Below are 21,574 nucleotides of genomic sequence, written 5' to 3'. Positions count from 1 at the left end.
CAATAACTGTATTTTTGATCAAATAAATGCAGCCTTGTTGAGCAGAAGAGACTTCTTTTCACACTGTGAATGTTTGCTCGTAGAAGTACGAACAGGATCTGTTTAAGATGGCCATGCCGTGCCTGAGCGCTATCGCCGGAGCTCTTCCGCCCGACTACATCGACTCGACGCTCAGCACCATGCTGGAGAAGCAGGTGTCTGTGGACACGCAGGGAAACTTCGACCCCAGACCCATAAACACAGCCAAGTACGTGTGTTTGAGATTATCTGCAGGAAAAACTCATCGTCACATGCGACTGTCTGAGACGACTGACTCTCTCCGTTTCCTCTCGCAGCATCTGCCTCCCTGAGAAGCTGGAGTTCATCGCAAACAAATATGCAGAACATTCCCATGAGAAATGGGCTGCTGAGAAGGTGAGGAATTCAGACTCTGACATATTACACTGCGTCAGACTGTGGAAGCTCGTTTCCGTGACAGAAAAAAAATAAAAAAGATAATTGTGACTTTTTATCTCACAATCCTGACTTTTTTTCTCAGGATTGTCATATATTTAAGATACAAATTAGGGCTGTCGATTTAATAGTTAATTTAACACACATTTCCTACAGTTGATTGATGACACCGTATCGCACGAGTAACGGGCGCAATATCGCACAAGTAACGGGCGCAATATCGCACGAGTAACGGGCGCAATAACGCACGAGTAACGAGCGCAATATCGCACGAGTAACGAGCGCAGTATGACACGAGTAACGGGCGCAATATCTCACGAGTAATGGGCGCAATATCGCACGAGTAACGAGCGCAGTATGGCACGAGTAACGGGCGCAATATCGCACGAGTAACAAGCGCAATATCACACGAGTAACGAGCGCAGTATGGCACGAGTAACGAGCACAATATGACACGAGTAACGGGCGCAATATCACACGAGTAACGAGTGCAGTAACGCACGAGTAACGAGCACAATATCGCACGAGTAACGAGCACAATATCGCACGAGTAACGAGCGCAGTATGGCACGAGTAACGAGCTCAATATGGCACGAGTAACGAGCGCAATATCACACGAGTAACGAGCGCAATATCGCACGAGTAACGAGCGCAGTATGGCACGAGTAACGAGCACAATATGACACGAGTAACGGGCGCAATATCACACGAGTAACGAGTGCAGTAACGCACGAGTAACGAGCACAATATCGCACGAGTAACGAGCACAATATCGCACGAGTAACGAGCGCAGTATGGCACGAGTAACGAGCTCAATATGGCACGAGTAACGAGCGCAATATCACACGAGTAACGAGCGCAATATCGCACGAGTAACGGCCACAATATCGCACGAGTAACGAGCGCGATATGGCACGAGTAACGAGCGCAATATGGCACGAGTAACGAGCACAATATCGCACGAGTAACGAGCGCAATATGGCACGAGTAACGAGCGCAATATCGCACGAGTAACGAGCACAATATCGCACGAGTAACGAGCGCAATATGGCACGAGTAACGAGCACAATATCGCACGAGTAACGAGCGCAATATGGCACGAGTAACGAGCGCAATATGGCACGAGTAACGAGCGCAATATCGCACGAGTAACGAGCGCAATATGGCACGAGTAACGAGCGCAATATCGCACGAGTAACGAGCGCAGTATGGCACGAGTAACGAGCACAATATCGCACGAGTAACGAGCACAATATCGCACGAGTAACAAGCGCAGTATGGCACGAGTAACGAGCTCAATATGGCACGAGTAACAAGCGCAATATCACACGAGTAACGAGCGCAATATCGCACGAGTAACGGCCACAATATCGCACGAGTAACGAGCGCAGTATGGCACGAGTAACGAGCACAATATCGCACGAGTAACGAGCACAATATCGCACGAGTAATGAGCACAATATCGCATGAGTAACGAGTGCAGTATCGCACGAGTAACGAGCACAATATCGCACGAGTAACGAGCACAGTATGGCACGAGTAAGGAGCACAATATCACACGAGTAACGAGCACAATATCGCACGAGTAACGAGCGCAGTATCGCACGAGTAACGAGCACAATATCGCACGAGTAACGAGCACAGTATGGCACGAGTAAGGAGCACAATATCACACGAGTAACGGGCGCAATATCACACGAGTAACGAGCACAGTATCGCACGAGTAACGGGCGCAATATCGCACGAGTAACGAGCGCAGTATGGCACGAGTAAGGAGCGCAATATCACACGAGTAACGAGCACAGTATCGCACGAGTAACGGGCGCAATATCGCACGAGTAACGAGCGCAGTATGGCACGAGTAAGGAGCACAATATCACACGAGTAACGGCGCAATATCACACGAGTAACGAGCACAGTATCGCACGAGTAACGGGCGCAATATCGCACGAGTAACGAGCGCAGTATGGCACGAGTAAGGAGCGCAATATCGCACGAGTAACGAGCGCAATGAAAATTAAGTGAGTTTATGCTTTAAACAAGAACTGATATCTATCAGTGTGTTAAAAGTTTATTTTTCTGACCCCATTGGCAGATATTTGTTCATGTTTTATGCTAAAACTCTCTTTATTTTGATGATTTATCTGCTCTGACACTCTCAGATGAGAACAAAACTTGATCTGAATAATAACAGTATTGTTTTCTACAGAGCTGCTTTACAGCTGAAATTGAGTTTGTGTCATAACTGATGAATTTTGCAGCATTAACACTGTTATTTTCCTATTTATCACTGTGAAGCCGTTTTGAATCAATCTGTATTGAATAAAGTGCTGTAGAAATGCATAGAGAACACACTAAACAAAAGAAAGATGTTTTCATTGTGTTCAGGTGCTTCTGGGCTGGAAACACGGAGAAACCGTTGATGAAAAAGCAAAAACTCACCCAATGCTGAGATCCTACAAATCGCTCACGGAGAAGGTACAAAACAGCCCTCAGAACATCCAGCGTCATGTGATCTTTGACTCTTAGTGTGAGTGTTTCTGCCCGCAGGAGAAGGAGGTTTACCGCTGGACGGTGCGCGAGTCCCTGAAGAGCATGTTAGCGATGGGCTGGAGCATCGACCGAACCAAAGAAGGAGAAACCATGTTTCAGCAGAGAGAGATGCGGCGGATCTCCCAGGCCTCTCAGGTGTCTTTGTGTTTAATCGTTTGCAATGATTTAATCAGTAACAGTCCAGCAGCCTCAAATAAGATCATAGGTCAATTCGATAATACAGAAGAGTCATATCAGATTCAATACTGATTTCACTGGTTCATGTCCGTGACGTAGTGTTTGTTATTGTGTGTTTTCAGGGTAATGGCTTTAATCCAAATCCACTGGACATGAGCAGCGTCCAGCTGTCCAGAGAAATGCAGGTGACGCACGCAAATCAGCCACGAACATCTGTAGATTTGTGTTGAACAGCTGGAATTTATGGTTAACTAAAATTTGAATTAAAAAATGCACTGACATGTTACAGTAATTTTACTGGGTAACACTGTATAATAAGGTATTATTAACATTAATTTATGCATTACCTAACAATGAGCAATATATTATTTACATAATTTATTCATGTTTGTTAATGTTAGTTAATAAAATTACTAAACAATTTTAACTAATGTTACCAGATACAAAATTTCATTAAAATAATGCATTAATAAATGTTTAAATTAATATATCATTAATTTATTTATTTGTTAACATTAATGCATTACCAAACAATGGGCAATATATTATTTACATAATTTATTCATGTTTGTTAATGTTAGTTAATAAAATTATTAAACAATTTTAACTAATGTTACTATATACAGTTTTTGATAAAAAATGCATTAATAAATAAATGTTGAAATTATTTGTCAACATTAATTTATACATTACCAAACAATGAGCGATATATATTTAAAGCATTTATTCATCTTTGCTATTTAATAAAAATAAACAATTGTAGCTAATGTTACCAGATGCACAATTTAATTGAAAGAATGCATTAATAAATATTAAAATTATTAATTACTTTATGTATAACATTAATTCATGCATTACCTGATATATTGTTACAGAATTTATTAATCTTTGTTAATATCAGTTAAATAAATAAAATAAACATTTGCTACCAGATGCATTTTTTATTTAAAAAGTGTAGTAATAAATGTTGAAAATATTCATTAACATAAATTTATTCATTACCTAAGAATGAGCGATATATTTTTTACAGCATTTATTAATCAATAATAATAATATTTCATTCATAATATTTAATATATTTAATCTATATTCAATAAATGATATATATTTATATTTAAAGCATGTATAAATAAATAAATTAATTATATATATATATATATATATATATAACTTTAGAATTTTGTTTGTCTGTTCTTCAGGCGATGGTTGAGGTGGTGGCTGAAAACTATCACAACATCTGGGCCAAGAAGAAGAAGAGTGATCTGGGAACCAGAGGTTTGTCCCTCTTGTCTTCAGCTCTGAGTGATTGTGGCGTGTGAAGGTCATGCGTGACATGTGACGTGTGTTCTCAGGTGCAGGTGGAACGCATCCGCTGCTGGTGCCGTACGACACGCTCACAGCCAAAGAGAAAGCCAAGGACCGGGAGAGAGCGCAAGATCTCTTCCGCTACCTCCAGATCAACGGATACTCCATCAGCAGGTGCAGACGTGTGCGCTTTTACACGCGTGTGCTCGCGTGAGGACTGAGTGTAACGGTGCCGCTGTGTTTCCTTCCAGGGGTCTGAAGGACATGGAGCAGGACTCTTCCTCCATGGAGAAACGCTTCGCATATAAGTTTCTGAAGAAGCTGCTGAAATACGTTGACTCCGCGCAGGAGTTCATCGCTCACCTCGGTCGGTTTCTTCTGAAGTCATGAGATTCTCCACACACTCATTCTGTCACAGGTTCTCTTTAGATCATGAACTAACCGTCACACTCTCGCTGGTTTCAGAGGCGATGGCGGCCAGTGGAAAGAACGACAGGTCACCACATGAACAGGAGATCAAGTTCTTTGCTAAGGTTTGAAAGTGCAGTGGGGTTACGCTCACATGACATTGCAGTTCTTCTCCATCATGAAAATGTTTATTTGCATGTTTTAAAGCCTTGCCAGTTAAACTTTTTACTCACACGCTGTTCTGACATGCGCTTTTCACACTAAAAGCCTGTCACACAGCGTGCGAGTACTAAACTAAGTTCTCTTTCACCTCTATATATATATATACTGTGTTTAATTTTCTGTTTACCTTTTGTACTTCCTGTAGGTGCTCCTCCCCCTCATAGACCAGTACTTTAAAAATCACTCGCTCTACTTCCTGTCGTCGCCCACTAAGAATCTGAGCAGCAGCGGATACGCGTCTAACAAGGAGAAAGAGATGGTCACCAGGTGATGGAGCATCTTATGTCCCATAATTGATTATGTAAATATGTATCTGATAGTAAAATGTTTAATTACTTCTTTGATCGTGACACCTCGTTTATAAATCTGTTCGCAGCACGTTTATATGGTTTATATGGAAGCTTGTTTCTCACAAATTTTCTCAGAACTTTTTCTCATTAACTCGGATCATTTCTCAAAAATATCTCACAATTTGGACTTTATAACTTTCACTTCCAAGTTTATATCTTGCAATTCTGACTTTTTCTCATTTGTTTTTTTTTTTCAACTCCGACCTCATTGCTCGCAATTCCGAGTTTGTCTCGCAATTCTCATTTTTACTATACATATAAACTCAGAATTGTGAGACAAAAAGTCACAATTACCTTTTTTTTTATTTTATTTTATTTTTTTTTATTGTGATGAGTATTTTAGTGGCTAATGAGCCTGATAACTCAATCAGCAGTGATTCTTCGCTCTTCACCTGTTTAAGCTTCCGTTTCTTCTTCCTCTCACTGTCTCCTTCACTTCCTGCTGCTCTGCTCTAGTCTGTTCTGTAAGCTGGCTGCTCTGGTTAGACACAGGATCTCTCTGTTTGGTAAGATCACCGTGTCTTTCTCTCTGTGTCTCTGTGATGTTCATTGAGTTGGTGGTTTTCAGCGATTTCTGGTGTGTGTTTGCAGGAAGTGACTCCACCACTATGGTCAGCTGTCTGCACATCCTCGCACACACACTGGACACCAGGTATGGCTCCTTCCATTGCACCGCCCTGCATTATATTTCATGGTTCTTACTCATTTTGGGGTGCTGATTCCAAAAATAGTGCCTGTTTTGCTCTGGGACATCATACTGAGTCGGCTTTGCTGAAGGTGTCAAACAGCTGACTTAGTTTACTAGATCTTACCGCTGCCTTTGATACTGTGAATGATAGTATCCTTCTTTGGAGTCTAAAACATTGGGTCGGCGTCAAGGGTTTAGTTCTTATCTTAAAGACAGGACTTTCTCTGTAGCTTTGGCTAAGTTTTCCTCATCCTCAGCTCCTATTATTAGATGAGTACCTCAGGGTTCTATGCTGGGCCCGCTTATTTTTTAACTTGTATGACTTTATATATATTTTTTCCCACATTTATGACAATGTTTTATGCCTAACTATGATTTCAAGGTTAGAATAATGACCAGTGACAGAAGAAAATGCATGATATATCTGTATTTTACTACATCCAAACAGAAAAAAGTATCTTACTACATCTCGAGCGACAGAAAAATACAGATTGATTGATTTATAACTTATGTTTATGTTGAGTTCTTTGACATTAAATGGAATATTTGAACATATTTTTCCACTTCTTTGCAGAAGTTAAATGTTACATTTTGAATTTTGTCTAAACTTTTGACTACTTTTCTTATTGTGATGTAAGTGCATTAGCAGATCTGATGCGGTGACGCTGTAGGATGGTTTCTCTCGCAGGACCGTGATGAAGTCCGGATCCGAGCTGGTCAAAGCTGGTTTGAGGACGTTCTTCGAGAACGCAGCTGAGGATCTGGAGAAGACCTTGGAGAACCTGAAGCTGGGCAAGTTCACTCACTCGCGCAGCCAGATGAAGGGCGTCTCGCAGAACATCAACTACACGACCGCGGCTCTGCTGCCCATCCTGACCGCGCTGTTCGAACACATCACTGAACATCAGTTCGGCTGCGACCTGCTGTGTGAGTCGCTTAATGCCCACGTCAAGTCCAAAGGGAGATTTTTTCACATGTTGAGCTCACGCTGACTCTGTTTACTTGCTAAATTCATGTTCCTGCTCTTATTGAATGATTTATGATGTTATTATAAAGAAAAAAAAGCTTTAAAAATCCTTAAAAATCCATCTTTACTTTTCAGCTGATGTCACTGCTGCATAGCTTTAGGCTGCTGTTGTAGATGACGCAGAATAAAATATTTATAAAATTGTAGTAATACAATTATATTAATAAATTAAAATTTTATAATTCAAAAATATTATTAAAATTATTAAAAATATTGTCAGTACTTACACTGCAATTTAATTCTGGTTAAGTTGGAGTTGCTCTGAAGAGTGAATGTAATATAATGTAATGTTAAGTAAATAAAAATTATTACAAACTTTGAATGGCCCTGTAATCATTTTTCTGTGATTAAACTCTGTGAACTCTAATGGTTGTATTTTCTGGCTGTTTTTCTCAGTGGATGATGTGCAGGTGTCGTGTTATCGAGTCCTGACCAGTTTATACGCTCTGGGGACTGGAAAAAACATCTATGTGGAGCGGTGAGCGGATCCCAGAGCCTTCTTTACCTGAAGCTGATGTTTGACATGCTCTTATGCTGTGTACTGTATGTGTGTTTGTTGTGTCTGTGTGCGTGTCCATGTATTGTTTGTGTGCGTGTTGTGTGTGCACGTGTCTGTTGTGTGCGTCTGTGTGTTGTTGGTGTGTATGTGTGTTGCTTGCGTGTTTATTGTGTGTGCGTCCGTGTATTGTATGTGTGTGCATGTGTTGTGTGTGTGCTTGTTGTGTGTGTGTTACGTGTGTTGTGTGCATGTTACATGTTGCGTTTGCATGTGTTGCGTCTGCGTCTGTTTTGTGTGTGTTGCGTCTGCGTCTGTTTCGTCTGCGTGTTGCGTCTGCATCTGTTATGTGTGCGTGTCTGTTGCGTCTGTGTCTGTTGCATCCGCATCTGTTGTGTGTGCATTTGCTGCGTCTGCGTCTGTTGCATCTGCTTCTGCATGTGTTGTGTCTTTCATCTGTTGCGTCTGTTGCATCTGCGTGTTGTGTCTGCATCTGTTGTGTCTGTGTCGATTTCATCTGCGTGTTCTGTCTGCGTCTGTTGCATCTGCATCTGTTGCATGTGCGTGTGTTGTGTCTGTTGCATCTGCTTCTTCTGCGTCTGTTGCATCTGCATCTGTTGTGTGTGCATTTGCTGCGTCTGCGTCTGTTGCATCTGCTTCTTCATGTGTTGTGTCTTTCATCTGTTGTGTCTGCTTTTGTTGCGTCTGTGTCCATTGCATCTGCGTGTGCATGTTGTGTCTGCGTCTGTTGTGTCTGTTGCATCTGCATGTTGTGTCTGCAACTGTTACGTCTGCATCTGTTGTGTCTGCGTTGATTTCATCTGCGTGTTCTGTCTGCATCTGTTGCATCTGCATCTGTTGCATGTGCGTGTGTTGTGTCTGTTGCATCTGCGTGTGTTGCCTGCGTCTGTTGCATCTGTATCTGTTGCGTGTATGTGTTATGTCTGCATGTGTTGCACCTGCGTGTGTTGTGTCTGCGTCTGCATCTGTTGCGTCTGCGTGTGTTGCTTCTGCGTGTTGCGTCTGCGTGTGTTGTGTCTGCGTCTGTTGTGCCTGTGTTGTAGGCAGCTCCCGGCGCTGGGCGAGTGTTTGGCGACTCTAGCCGGTGCGATGCCCGTTGCCTTCCTCGAGCCGCAGCTCAACAAACACAACCCCTGCTCTGTGTTCAACACAAAGACGTCTCGTGAACGAGCCAGTGAGTGACACACTAACACACTTATAGGGTTCATTCAGTGACGGCACGGGTGCAAATCTGTTGTTTTTATTGCAGTTTTTACGTTACAACTGTAAATATTGATGATGATGATGAGCCATATTTGAAGTTACTTGACAAAAGCCAATAAACACGTGTGACACATCAGTTCAGCTAGATATTCATGCAATATAAACATGTATATTTGTGTAAAGCTGCAGCAGTGAGTGTGTGTGTGTGTCAGTTGTAGGGATGCCGGAGAGCGTGGAGGACGTGTGTCCTGAGATGCCTCGTCTGGACGCTCTGATGAAGGACATTAATGACATGTCTGAGTCTGGCGCTCGATACACAGAGATGCCACACGTCATCGAGGTGGTGCTGCCCATGCTGTGCAACTACCTGTCCTACTGGTGGGAGCGAGGCCCGGAGAACCGGCCCGCCGGCGTCTGCAGCACCACCGTCACCTCCGAACACCTGAGCCTCGTCCTGGGAAACATCCTGAAGATCCTCAACAGTAACCTGGGCATCGACGAGGCCTCCTGGATGAAGCGCATCGCCGGTGAGCAGGACTTCATCTCCTGAACTTCTGCTTTTAGAAACAATTCAATTCCGCTAGAGAGCCAAAAGTTACATAGTGTACCTTTATTATAATAATTAAAATGACAAAAGCACAACAAAATTACTGAAATGTTAACTAAAATTAAAATTGCGTCTGCGTCTGTTGTGTTTGCGTCTGTTGCGTGTTGTGTCTGTGTGTGTTGCATGTTGCATCGACATGTGTTGCATCTGTCTGTTGCGTCTGCGTATGTTGCGTCTGTTTTGTCTGCGTCTGTTGTGTGTGCATGTTGCATCTGCGTCTGTTGCATGTGCATGTTGCGTCTGCGTCTGTTGCGTGTGTGTCTGCGTGTGTTGCGTCTGCATCTGTTGCATGTGTTGTGTCTGCGTGTGTTGTGTCTGCTGCGTCTGCGTGTGTTGTGTTTTCCTCTGTTGCGTCTGCTTCTGCTGCGTCTGCGTGTGTTGTGTTTGCATCTGTTGCATCTGCGTATGTTGCGTCTGCGTATGTTGTCTGAGTCTGCATCTGTTGCGTGTTGCATCTGCATCGGTTGCGTGTCTTGTGTCCGTTGCGCCTGCCTCTGTTGCGTCTGCTTCTGCTGCGTCTGCGTGTGTTGTGTCTGCGTCTGTTGCGTGTGCGTCTGCATCTGTTTTGTGTTGTGTCTGCATCTGTTGCGTCTGCGTGTTGCGTTTGCATCTGTTGCATCTGCGTATGTTGCGTTTGCATCTGTTGCATCTGCGTATGTTGCGTTTGCATCTGTTGCATCTGCGTATGTTGCGTCTGCGTATGTTGTCTGCGTCTGCATCTGTTGCGTGTTGCATCTGCATTGGTTGCGTGTCTTGTGTCCGTTGTGCCTGCCTCTGTTGCGTCTGCTTCTGCGCATGTTGTGTCTGCGTCTGTTGCGTCTGCAAGAAATCTTTTTTTTTTGTTTTTTAGTATTAGTTGACTGTATTAATACTGAACCAAAATATTCTTACTCAAAATTAAATAAATATTAATAGAAACTATAATAGTACATCAATCGTACTAAAATAACAATCACAAACTTAAAAAAATCATTATTATTTAAAGAGCTCATTCAGAAACTGCAGTTGTGTTCTAGTGCCTGTAGTGAGTTACAGTATCTGCACTACATGAACAAACTAACCTTAATCATGCATACTAAATAATACAGATACAATCCCTGACTAATAACTGTATGTGAATCTGGACTGTGTTTTTTTTTTTTGTGTGTGTGTGTGTGTGTGTGTGTGTCTCAGTGTACGCTCAGCCCATCATCAGTAAGGCGCGGGCCGACCTGCTGAAGACTCACTTCCTGCCCACGCTGGAGAAGCTGAAGAAGAAGACGGTGAAGGTGGTGTCGGAGGAGGAGCTTCTGAAGGCCGACAGCAAGGCAGACACCCAGGAGGCGGAGCTTCTGATTCTGGATGAGTTCGCGGTGCTGTGCAGAGACCTGTACGCCTTCTACCCCATGCTCATCCGCTACGTGGACAACAACAGGTGACGGAGCACAAACACTGGTGACTGATGTCATCAGATAAAGTCACGTGACATCAGACTCCAGCGCTGTAATGCAGCGAATCCTTTTTGAGCTCAGATATTTACTTATTTACTAAAGTCACCCTGAGATTTTGAGTTAATATTTCAATAATTCAACACCACATTTGCATGTTCACGGTTCTCTGATTTACACAGTGTTTTATTTTGATTAGTTTTTATTTTAAAGTGATTAATGGTAAATGTAGATGTGTCTGATGTAATGAACGGTTCATCTGATCTGTCGGCTGGTTTCAGGTCTCGCTGGCTGAAGGAACCTGATGCCGACTCTAACGAGCTCTTCAGGATGGTGGCAGAAATCTTCATCCTGTGGTGTAAATCTCACGTAAGAGCAGCTTCACGAGGCTCAGTAACATCACATTAAGATAAGCGTTATTTAAATCAGTCCCAGAACCACAGAGCTGATGAAGATCTTCACTCTCTGCAGAACTTCAAGAGGGAGGAGCAGAACTTTGTTGTTCAGAACGAGATCAATAATCTCTCATTCCTCACCGGTGACAGTAAAACCAAGCTGGCCAAGGTACAAGTGAAAACTTTCCCTGTAAAGACATTCATAATGTTACAAAAGATTCTGTTCCAAATAAATGTTGTTCTTTTGAACTTTTTTGAAAGAATCCTGAAAAAAAAAATATTAAACTGTTTTCAACATTGATAATAATCATAAATGTTTCTTGAGCAGCAAATCATCATATTAGAATGATTTCTGAAGGATCATGTGACACTGAAGACTGGAGTAATGATGCTGAAAATTCAGCTTTGATCACAGGAATAAATTACACTTTACTATATATTCACATAGAAAACAGCTGATTTACATTATAATAATATTTCACTATTTTTACTGTATTTTTGATCAAATAAACACAGACTTGGTGAGCAGAAACCTGATTACAGAAGTGAACGTGTGTCTCATGTTGACTTTAATGCGAAGGATAAAGACACAAGCTGCTCTCTCTCTCTCTTTCTCTGTCTGTTCTTATTCTCACACGTTTATTTGAGTAGTTTTAATCTTCTGCTCGTTCCCCTCATGAACACACACTAAACCGGCCGTTACCCACTAATATCACATACTAATATCCTCCTGATTAAACCTCCTTCACGGTTTCATCACTGTTAGGTTTGTTTTCACAGGAGAACAAATGCTGCATCATAAACACATCGATGACTAAACGCATGTATTTATCAATGCAAAGCTATATTAACAGAACTTATATAGCTTTTGATTAAATCACTTTTATAACCAAAATCATTAAATAAGTCTCACAGGAAATGGAAAATACTATTAATATCAAACTGAATTAATTTGGTTCAGCCAGTTAATATTGACTCTGTGATCTGATGATCAGTTGAGTATCTTCATGACGTTTCCTGTGTGAACTGTACTTCTCTAACTGCCTGTGCTTGTTCTGTCTTTCTCCTTCATGCACAGTCATTCCTACCCAAGGTACAGTCTGGTGCATGAGCTGAAACACGTGTGTGTGTGTGTCTGTCATGTGCTTCAGCTCCACGCCTGTACTCGATCTGCATGACCTCATCAGTACTGCGGTTCCTCTGGTAGAGATACGGTCGTGTGTGTCGCTGTGATCTTCTGCCTGGTTTCTTCTTCTTTCTGCTTTCTGTCTCTGTTTCTGTCAGTCTGAAGCTCTTCTGTGTCTCTAAACATCAGCAGAAACACAATATTAGTGCGATCGGGTTGATACAGTGCAATATTAGTATTATTTATATGCTATTATAGTATTTATCAATATTTAGAGTTAGCTTTTATTTTTATATTTTCAGTTTTTTTTATTGTAGTTAAAGTTTCAGTAATTTTGCTATGTGCTTTTGTCATTATTATTAGTTTTTAGGGCTTTTTTATGTTTCTATTTAGCTGTAAGTTGTTTATATATATATATATATATAAATTGAGTAATATCACACGAGTAGCCGTGCAATATAGCTGTATATCAGCACAGCTGTGGTTCGGTCGCAGGTAATCACAGTGCTGATATACAGCTATATCGCATTGCTACTCGTGTGATATTGCGTTTATACAACAGTTCGACAGCACAAGTGTGTAAATAAATAAGAAATAACAACGGAGTGTCTTTAAAGCCTCTTTTGTGAGGAACTACTTCCTTCCGCCACGGATTCAAATCTCAAGTTAACAGTTGAGTCGAATATCCGTTACTAATTCTGAAACGTTACTTTAGAACTAGTAACGAAGCAACGCTGAGTCGCTTCATTGAAGCGTATTGTATTATGTAGAGTATTATGAGAGAGAGATCGACTGAACGAGTGTATTACCTGCATCTGATATAGCATTCATTCTTCAGGTCGATGTCCATAATATATCAGTTTGAATGTCCGCAGAGGAAAGCGATATCTTTGTCCTTTTAAAAGTTAAGGGGATTTCCCATGATAGCGCTAAAACAAGCAAGCAAACAATTTAGTCAAACACACAAAAGTAGCGCTCTAATATATAATTAAAGTTAAATATAGCATAAATATAGTTATGAAATTTAATTTTCCCCTTTACCCAAATAGTTTTGCTCTGGAAAAAATAATAGGTTATTAAGACCAAAGATTGCCCGTTTGATATACCCCAAATTAATTACATGTTTAATCACTATCTACATAAGAGCCAGCGGCCGAGATGAAGCTGTTCTCGGCGGGTACACGAGCACTGAACGGCCGCTGATGGCCTGAAACTCACAGCGACGAAAGCGTCAAAACAAAAATAGGCACTATGATTAAATATGAGTCACATATTTCAGGTCTAAACAACTACATTCTCGCCTAAAAACTCTTAAAACTACAGTTTGTGTAGTATTTGTAAAAAATATGGTGGATTTGCCCGGCCACCATGACAGTCGCTTCAAGCGGAGTGATACAAACGGTGTAAAGGTAAGAGTGCTGTTATCACTAGAATATCGCACGGCTCTCAGCCAATCAGATTCAAGAACCAGAAAGAACTGTTGTATATATTTTATTTAGTTTTATTTCAGCTTCATTGCGATGAGCGAAAGCCTTTTTTTCATAGTTTTAGTGCAGAATAACGGCAGTGTGTGATTGACTCCTGTAAGCTGTCAGGTGGTTTTGTGTCAGTGATGATGATGATGATGATGATGAGAGTTTAAGGCTCCTGTCGGTTCGATCCGTGTCTTGTGTGTGTGTCCGTGTTTGATCTGTCGCAGTGTCTCACATGTCAGATGTTGTCGTCGCTGGTGTTTGTGCCGTTCTGGTGTGTGTGTTAGTGTTTTCTTCTTTAAATATTGTTTATGAATATTCATCCACACAGCAGAAGCTTGTACAGATGTCTCTGAGGAGGATTATTTCTGTAGCATTTGTTTTGTTTTGTTTTGTTGTATTAAATGGTTTATCAGTATTCGTGTATCAGGCGAGTGAATCTCACAAACTCAAAACAAGTTGTATTTTGCATGAAGAAAATGAAGCCTGTTTTTTTTAGGATCATTCAAATGTTTTTCATTGTGGCATTTCCATTATTTTCATAATCAAACTTACTTTACATTTTAAGTAATATTTATTATTCATTAAATAATTACTTAATTTATATTTGTTGCGTTACAGTAATGTGATTAGGAGGGAGATAAGAAGCATTACCATTTAAGTAATATTTATATTATAATATATATTTTATTATTATTTATATATAAATCTATATTTTAATTATTATATGTATATATTTTTTTTTGCAATACAGTAATGTGATTTGAGGGGAAATTAGATTAATTTTCATGAAATTATAGTCACAATGCAAAAACTCTTTAAATGATCATAATAAATTAGCTTCTTTTTCTTTATGTAAAGTATAATCTATTTTGATTTTGATCTATTTTCGCATCTCTTGACTGTGTGTATTGACGTGTGTGTGTGTGTGTGTGTGTGTGTGTGTGTGTGTGTGTGTGTGTCAGTCCGGAGGTCAAGATCAGGAACGGAAGCACAAAAAGCGTCGAGGGGACTTCTACTCCGTCCAGACGTCTCTGATCGTGGCGGCGCTGAAGAAGATGCTGCCCATCGGACTGAACATGTGCACGCCGGGCGACCAGGAGCTCATCCTGCTGGCCAAGACACGATACGGCCTGGTACGGGGGTCACTGGGGTCAGGGGTAAAAAGTCACAGGTGTGTTTGCGTGTTTGTGATGGGATGCTTTTGTTTGGATGTTTAGAAGGACACAGATGAGGAGGTGAAGGAGCACATCAGACAGAACCTGCACCTGCAGGAGAAGGTCAGTCCGTCACACACACACACACACACACACACACACACATCAGCAGCCGCTGCTGAATGAGACTCTCGTGTTCTCACGCAGTCGGAGGATCCAGCCGTCCAGTGGCAGCTCAACCTTTATAAGGACGTGATGGTGAAGACGGAGGAAACGCCAGACCCGGAGAGAAGCATCGAGCGAATCCAGAGCATCTCGGCCGCTGTTTTCCACCTGGAGCAGGTCACGTCACGTCACAACATCTCACACTCACAGATCGATGCCATCAAATGTCATACAGATACAGAGATTATTATCATTTGGATATTGTATATTTAGAGCAGTGATTCCCAAACATTTTTCATCAGCCGAACCCCTTTGAGATCAAATATTTCCTTAAAGTTCCCTGAAGATTTTGAGTTAATATTTAAATAATTTAACAACACACTCACATGTTCACGGTTAGCATTTCATCAACTCACGAACCCCTGGTATAGAAGCAGTTACTAGATTTGCATTTCCTAAATTAAATAAATATGCATAGGTGTTAGAAGATTAATATTCAGTGTAAGTCAAAAAAGGAGATTGTGTAAGAAATGTATGATGAAAGTTTTCCTCAAATATTCATGTCGGAACAAACTCACGGTCGCTGTAATGTCTGTTTAGGTTGAGCAGCCGTTGCGCTCTAAGAAGTGTGTTTGGCAGAAGTTGTTGTCTAAGCAGCGGAAGCGAGCCGTGGTGGCGTGTTTCAGAATGGCACCGCTGTACAACCTGCCCAGGTGACAATCTGTGACTGTCTGACTCTCTGTCTGTCTGTCTGTTTGTTTTTGTCTGTCCATCTCTGTTTTTCTGTCTGTTTGTTTGTTTGTCTGTGTTTGTTTGTCTGTTTTTGTCTGTCCGTCTGTTTGTCTCTCTGGCTGTGTTTGTCTGTTTGTTTGTTTGTTTGTCTGTCTGTCTGTCTGTCTGTTTGTCTGTCTGTCTGTTTGTCTGTGTTTGTTTGTCTGTCTGTTTGTCTGTCCGGCTCTGTTTGTCTGTTTGTTTGTTTGTTAGTTTGTTTGTCTGTTTTTGTCTGTCTGGCTGTGTTTGTTTGTCTGTCTGTTTGTTTGTCTATCTGTTTGTTTGTTTGTTTGTCTGTTTGTTTGTTTGTCTGTCTGTCTGTCTGTCTGTCTGTTTGTCTGTCTGTTTTTGTCTGTCTGTCTGTTTGTCTGTCCGGCTCTGTTTGTCTGTTTGTTTGTTTGTTAGTTTGTTTGTCTGTTTTTGTCTGTCCGGCTGTGTTTGTTTGTCTGTTTGTTTGTTTGTCTGTTTGTCTGTCTGTTTGTCTGTCTGTTTGTCTGTCTGTCTGTCTGTTTGTTTGTTTGTCTGTCTGTTTGTTTGTCTGTCCGTCTGTGTTTGTTTGTCTGTCTGTCTGTTTGTTTGTCTGTCCGTCTGTGTTTGTCTGTTTGTTTGTCTGTGTGTGTTTGTCTGTGTGTGTTTGTTTGTCTGTCTGTCTGTCTGTCTGTCTGTCCATCTGTCTGTTTGTTTGTCTGTCTGTCTGTTTGTTTTTGTCTGTCCGTCTCTGTTTTTCTGTCTGTTTGTTTGTTTGTCTGTCTGTGTTTGTTTGTCTGTTTTTGTCTGTCTGTCTGTTTGTCACTCTGGCTGTGTTTGTCTGTTTGTTTGTCTGTCTGTCTGTCTGTTTGTCTATCTGTTTGTCTGTCTGTTTGTCTGTGTTTGTCTGTCTGTCTGTCTGTCTGTCTGTCTGTTTGTTTGTTTGTCTGTCTGTCTGTCTGTCTGTGTTTGTTTGTCTGTTTTTGTATGTCTGTCTGTCTGTCCGGCTGTTTGTCTGTTTGTTTGTTAGTTTGTTTGTCTGTTTTTGTCTGTCCGGCTGTGTTTGTTTGTCTGTTTGTTTGTCTGTTTGTTTGTCTGTTTGTTTGTTTGTTTGTCAGTTTGTCTGTCTGTCTGTCTGTCTGTTTGTTTGTCTGTCTGTTTGTCTGTTTGTTTGTCTGTCCGTCTGTGTTTGTCTGTTTGTTTGTCTGTCTGTCTGTCTGTCTGTCTGTCTGTTTGTCTGTGTCTGTCTGTCTGTCTGTCTGTCTGTCTGTCCATCTGTCTGTTTGTTTGTTTGTCTGTCTGTTTGTTTGTCTGTTTATCTGTCTGTCTGTTTGTCTGTGTCTGTCTGTCTGTCTGTCTGTCTGTCTGTCTGTCCATCTGTCTGTCTGTCTGTCTGTCTGTCTGTCTGTCTGTCTGTCCGTCTGTCTGTGTTTGTTTGTCTGTCCGTCTTTTTGTTTGTTTGTTTGTCCGTCTGTCTGTCTGTCTCTGTTTGTCTGTATTCTCTCATTTTGACTCCTTTGATTCTGATCGTTCATCACATTGAGACCCAAACCATGAGCAGAGGCTGAGCTCCATATGTGTGTGTGATTGCCTTAAAAAATCAAAGTTTACTTTTTTATTTTACTACACAGAACTCTTCAATCCATTGATTTTAAAATATATGAGTGTTTCTTTTTTTATGTAATATGAATAATTTATTTTTGTGTATAACATTTTATTTTTTTGTAGATGTAATATATGTGGTAAACATTTTTTAAAGGGGCTGTATGTAGAATTCAGAAACCCTTGTTTTTAGCGACACCAGTGGCCGTTAAGTGAACTGCAGTTGCATATACTCACTGATATATACCGATATAATCACACAAAGTTGTTTCTGTTCTTCGCTTAGAAGTAAAAAGAAGTGTGAAATACCTTTGCAGCGTTATATACTGTTAACGGTCATCCCGACGCCGTCCATGCTGCTGAGAGCGACGTTTAGATGAATATGTAAATATGTTCTGCACACTTTCATCTCAATAACAAAATAAACACAACAAAAATGAGAAAACAGCCGTTCAGAAAGCATCTGATCATAGTGATGTGGATATGTTTGAACCAGATGAGGTCATTAAAATGACACAGTTATGATAATTTGATTATAGAGTATGTTTGAGACTATAGACTATATATAGATCTGACTTTGAGACTATTGTTTGAATGAATCACGACACATTGACATTACAGTACAGAACGACTCTCAGCATTTTTATCCTGAACATTGTATAAGCATTCGTTTCATGTGTCGTTGAACGGAAGAGAGTAAACGCCACATTCTTTTGATTTTCCCGGCAAAAACATCCCGAGTCCTTCACATAAAAATACAGGCTTTCATAGACAACCTAGGAAGTCAGGGAAGGTCATGTTTTTTAAGTTTCATCACAAGCTGTTCACACAACGGCAATAAAAAAAAGCAATTAATACATGGAGATTCTTACATACAGCCCCTTTTGTGTGTATATATATATATTTTTTTCTTTAATGTTTAATTTATTTAATATATTTAGTTTGCAAATGTTTAATTTGCAAAAAAAATGGATTGTTAAAAATGTATTATTATTATTAATATATATTTTGTACAGTTCAAATGTTGTTTTATCTCATATGTTCAGCCACTTTTATGTCCTGTCGCTCTGCAACTCTAAACCGAAGTACGTGTCCATTATGATTTTTAATAATCCAGTGAATCCTCGTGTGTAAATGTGACTCAGATCAGTTGTTTGATTTGTAGGATTGATTTGTGTCTTGTTTCCTCTCCACGTCATGTTCCTGTTCTCAGGCACAAAATTAATAATTACTTCCTGAATTCCTACCGACACTTTTGGCTGGGCAGAATTCTCGAGAGTTCTGACTCTGACAGTCTGCTCGCTGTGCTAACGGTAAAGTAACGCTCAGACAACGCTTGCTCTGCTCTCTGAAACCCCCGTTTCTGAGCCATGGTTTGGACGGTAACTCGCACTAACTGTCTGACGGGTCATCTGGGATGTTCAACTTTGTTAACAGACACTTTATTTTTACATTTAAGATCTTTGGTGTCACATCTACACGATGACCCGTCAGATGAACCCTAACTAACGAACTAACTAACTAACCCTCCAGCACTTCCTGTTTCCCTAGCCTCGCCCTGTTAACCTTGTCTCCTGCTCCTGTCCCATCTCAGGCATCGCTCCATTAACCTGTTCCTCACGGGATACCAGCGGCTCTGGATAGAGGCAGAGATGTACTCGTTTGAGGAGAAGCTAGTGCAGGATCTGGCCGTAAGTAACCTCGAGCCGCTGGTTTCCACACTAGACCCTGTGAAAGCCAAACGGGAGTTCTGTGTCGTTTAGTTTGTGTCTGTGAGATCCAGCTGAATAAACTAAATGTGGCATTAGTTGTGTCCTACTGTACCCTAAACACTTACACTGGACACTATACACTGTGTACTCAACCGTCTAGTGTATGAGTTTTAAACGGTTATTTTGTGGTTGTTTTTAGGTTATACGCTACGTAATTAAAGCTGTGATCGTCAAGTGCATGAAGCGTCCAACGTTCCACACTTCGTTCATTTGGTTAATCATCCTGCTATATTTGAAGTGCATTAATTCTTCATTGAATTTTTACACTTCTCTCACTGTTTATACTACAGTTTGGTACATAAATTGGGACACACCTAATGTCTACTGATGGCATCATCTCCTGCTCTCATATGCAAATTTGTGTCTAATGAAATCCACTCCTTTTAAGTGACGCTCAGCAGACGCTCCTCTGAATGGAGGAATCCGTCCAGAAACGCTCTGTGGTGTTTCTGTTTCCTTTGATTTCCTGCACTGATGCATGATGGTCATGTTCAGTCACATTATTGCTTAACCCACTGAAACCAGCTGACCTGAACATCACTAACTCTCCTCGTGTGTGTGAGGAACACACACTCACTGCTGCATGAACGACAGTACCGTGGTGAATTCACATGTACTAGAGCAGAGATTCACAAACATCTTCATCAGACGAACCACTTTGAGCTCAAATATTTACTCAAAGTCTTCCTGAGATTTTGAGTTAATATTTCAGTAACACATTTGCATGTTTGCGGTTCTCTGATGTGGGTTAATGGTCACATGACATGCAGCTAAACTAAATATTTTTTATTAAGCATTTTATTTTCATTGTTTTTATTTTAAAAAGTATTTAATACTTTTTTATGATTTAATTAATTAGTAGTATTTTATTTTGATTGCTTTTATTTGAAAATGTTTTTTTTTTTTTTTTACATTATGATTTAATTATTAGTGTTTTATTTAATTTATTAAAAAGTTATTCATTTTAATTTCATTTGTAGTTAGTGAAGTACTAGAAAGTGTTTTATTTTGATTGTTTTTATCTTAAAATTATTTTAATTGTACGTTTTAATGATTTATTTATTTATTGTTTTTAGTTTTTTATTTTATTTTACATTATTTAATTATTTGTTTTATTTTATTTTTATTTGAAAATTATTCATTTTAATTTTACTTTATGATTTAATTTATAATAGTTTTTTTATTGTTCTTATTTTAAAATGATGTGTTTGAAAATTATTTTAATTTTAATTTTTTAGTTATTTGCTTTAATTGTACATTTTTATGATTTAATACATTTTTCGTTTTATTTTAATTTTTTTGTTTTTAAATAATTTATTTTAATTGAACATTTTTATGATTTAATTATTTTATTTTATTTGTTTTTGTGTTATTTATTTTAATTTTATGATTATTTAATTAAATATTAGGGTTTTATTATTTTTTTATATGTTAATTTGTCATTTTTATGATTTTAATTAATTTGTTCACAAACCCTGTACTGTGGTGTGATGCTGTTGAAGTACCATCATGTAATCAGTCAGTGTCATGGTGTACAGTATAAAGTACCATAGTATCACCATCTGTACCATGTTATCATCACGGTACTTTACTGTAATGGTGTTTTGTGCACATGATCATAATTCATTTATCAGATTTCTCTTTCAACAATCATAATGTGCTGAGAGACAGTGATCCACAGACGAGAACATCACTGTAGTTATGAAGGTGATATGAAATAGGATTGAAGAGTGTGTGTGTGTGTGTGTGTGTGTGTGTGTGTGAAGAAGACGCAGCCGAAGACTGATGAAGAGGAGGAGGAGATCACAGACGCTCAGCCCGACCCTCTTCATCAACTCATCCTGCACTTCAGTCACAACGCTCTGACAGAACGCAGGTGATCTCTCACACACACACACACACACACACTTCCATTGTTTTTCTATCAGGTTGATGATATTTTCTGTCTCCTGACCCCGAAACATATTCATGTGTAATATTTGTGTGTGTGTGTGTGTGTGTGTGTGTGTTCAGCTCTCTAGAGGAGGATCAGCTGTACATCGCATACGCAGACATGATGGCGAAGGTGTGTGTGTCACATTACATCATCAGAGAAGATTATCACTCTGCCCCGCTTATGACATCATCAGATAAACCAATATACAGTATAATCGATTAATATACAATATAATGAATATATATGAAGAAATAAAATGTAATCAATTCATATG

At 40.0% G+C, this 21,574-nt stretch overlaps 1 protein-coding gene across 15 annotated transcripts in view; it reads left to right on the top strand.

Moving 5' to 3' along the window:
• Positions 1 to 21,574, top strand: part of LOC127499057 (ryanodine receptor 3) — a 108,653-nt gene that overhangs the window by 65,680 nt on the left and 21,399 nt on the right. For 5 of the 15 annotated variants that reach the window (XM_051869156.1, XM_051869150.1, XM_051869148.1 and 2 more), the window contains 26 exons: positions 84 to 247; positions 336 to 414; positions 2,842 to 2,931; positions 3,004 to 3,141; positions 3,306 to 3,368; positions 4,383 to 4,458; positions 4,536 to 4,662; positions 4,740 to 4,855; positions 4,954 to 5,021; positions 5,264 to 5,385; positions 5,925 to 5,974; positions 6,060 to 6,120; positions 6,845 to 7,083; positions 7,580 to 7,661; positions 8,744 to 8,874; positions 9,116 to 9,430; positions 10,684 to 10,924; positions 11,219 to 11,306; positions 11,409 to 11,501; positions 14,896 to 15,066; positions 15,151 to 15,210; positions 15,295 to 15,429; positions 15,853 to 15,965; positions 19,187 to 19,283; positions 21,131 to 21,240; positions 21,378 to 21,429. In XM_051869156.1, coding sequence (XP_051725116.1) covers positions 84 to 247; positions 336 to 414; positions 2,842 to 2,931; positions 3,004 to 3,141; positions 3,306 to 3,368; positions 4,383 to 4,458; positions 4,536 to 4,662; positions 4,740 to 4,855; positions 4,954 to 5,021; positions 5,264 to 5,385; positions 5,925 to 5,974; positions 6,060 to 6,120; positions 6,845 to 7,083; positions 7,580 to 7,661; positions 8,744 to 8,874; positions 9,116 to 9,430; positions 10,684 to 10,924; positions 11,219 to 11,306; positions 11,409 to 11,501; positions 14,896 to 15,066; positions 15,151 to 15,210; positions 15,295 to 15,429; positions 15,853 to 15,965; positions 19,187 to 19,283; positions 21,131 to 21,240; positions 21,378 to 21,429 — 3,081 coding nt within the window. Of the gene's footprint in view, positions 1 to 83; positions 248 to 335; positions 415 to 2,841; positions 2,932 to 3,003; positions 3,142 to 3,305; positions 3,369 to 4,382; positions 4,459 to 4,535; positions 4,663 to 4,739; positions 4,856 to 4,953; positions 5,022 to 5,263; positions 5,386 to 5,924; positions 5,975 to 6,059; positions 6,121 to 6,844; positions 7,084 to 7,579; positions 7,662 to 8,743; positions 8,875 to 9,115; positions 9,431 to 10,683; positions 10,925 to 11,218; positions 11,307 to 11,408; positions 11,502 to 12,410; positions 12,426 to 14,895; positions 15,067 to 15,150; positions 15,211 to 15,294; positions 15,430 to 15,852; positions 15,966 to 18,805; positions 18,906 to 19,186; positions 19,284 to 21,130; positions 21,241 to 21,377; positions 21,430 to 21,574 lie in introns of all 15 variants that reach the window. The other 10 variants (XM_051869147.1, XM_051869154.1, XM_051869149.1 and 7 more) reach the window with 4 other exon arrangements.

Source organism: Ctenopharyngodon idella, chromosome 17 (assembly GCF_019924925.1).
Source record: "Ctenopharyngodon idella isolate HZGC_01 chromosome 17, HZGC01, whole genome shotgun sequence".
In the NCBI taxonomy this organism is placed as follows: Eukaryota; Metazoa; Chordata; class Actinopteri; order Cypriniformes; family Xenocyprididae; genus Ctenopharyngodon; species Ctenopharyngodon idella.
Note: the sequence above shows the minus strand (reverse complement) of the source record. Positions and strands in the feature narration are given on the sequence as shown.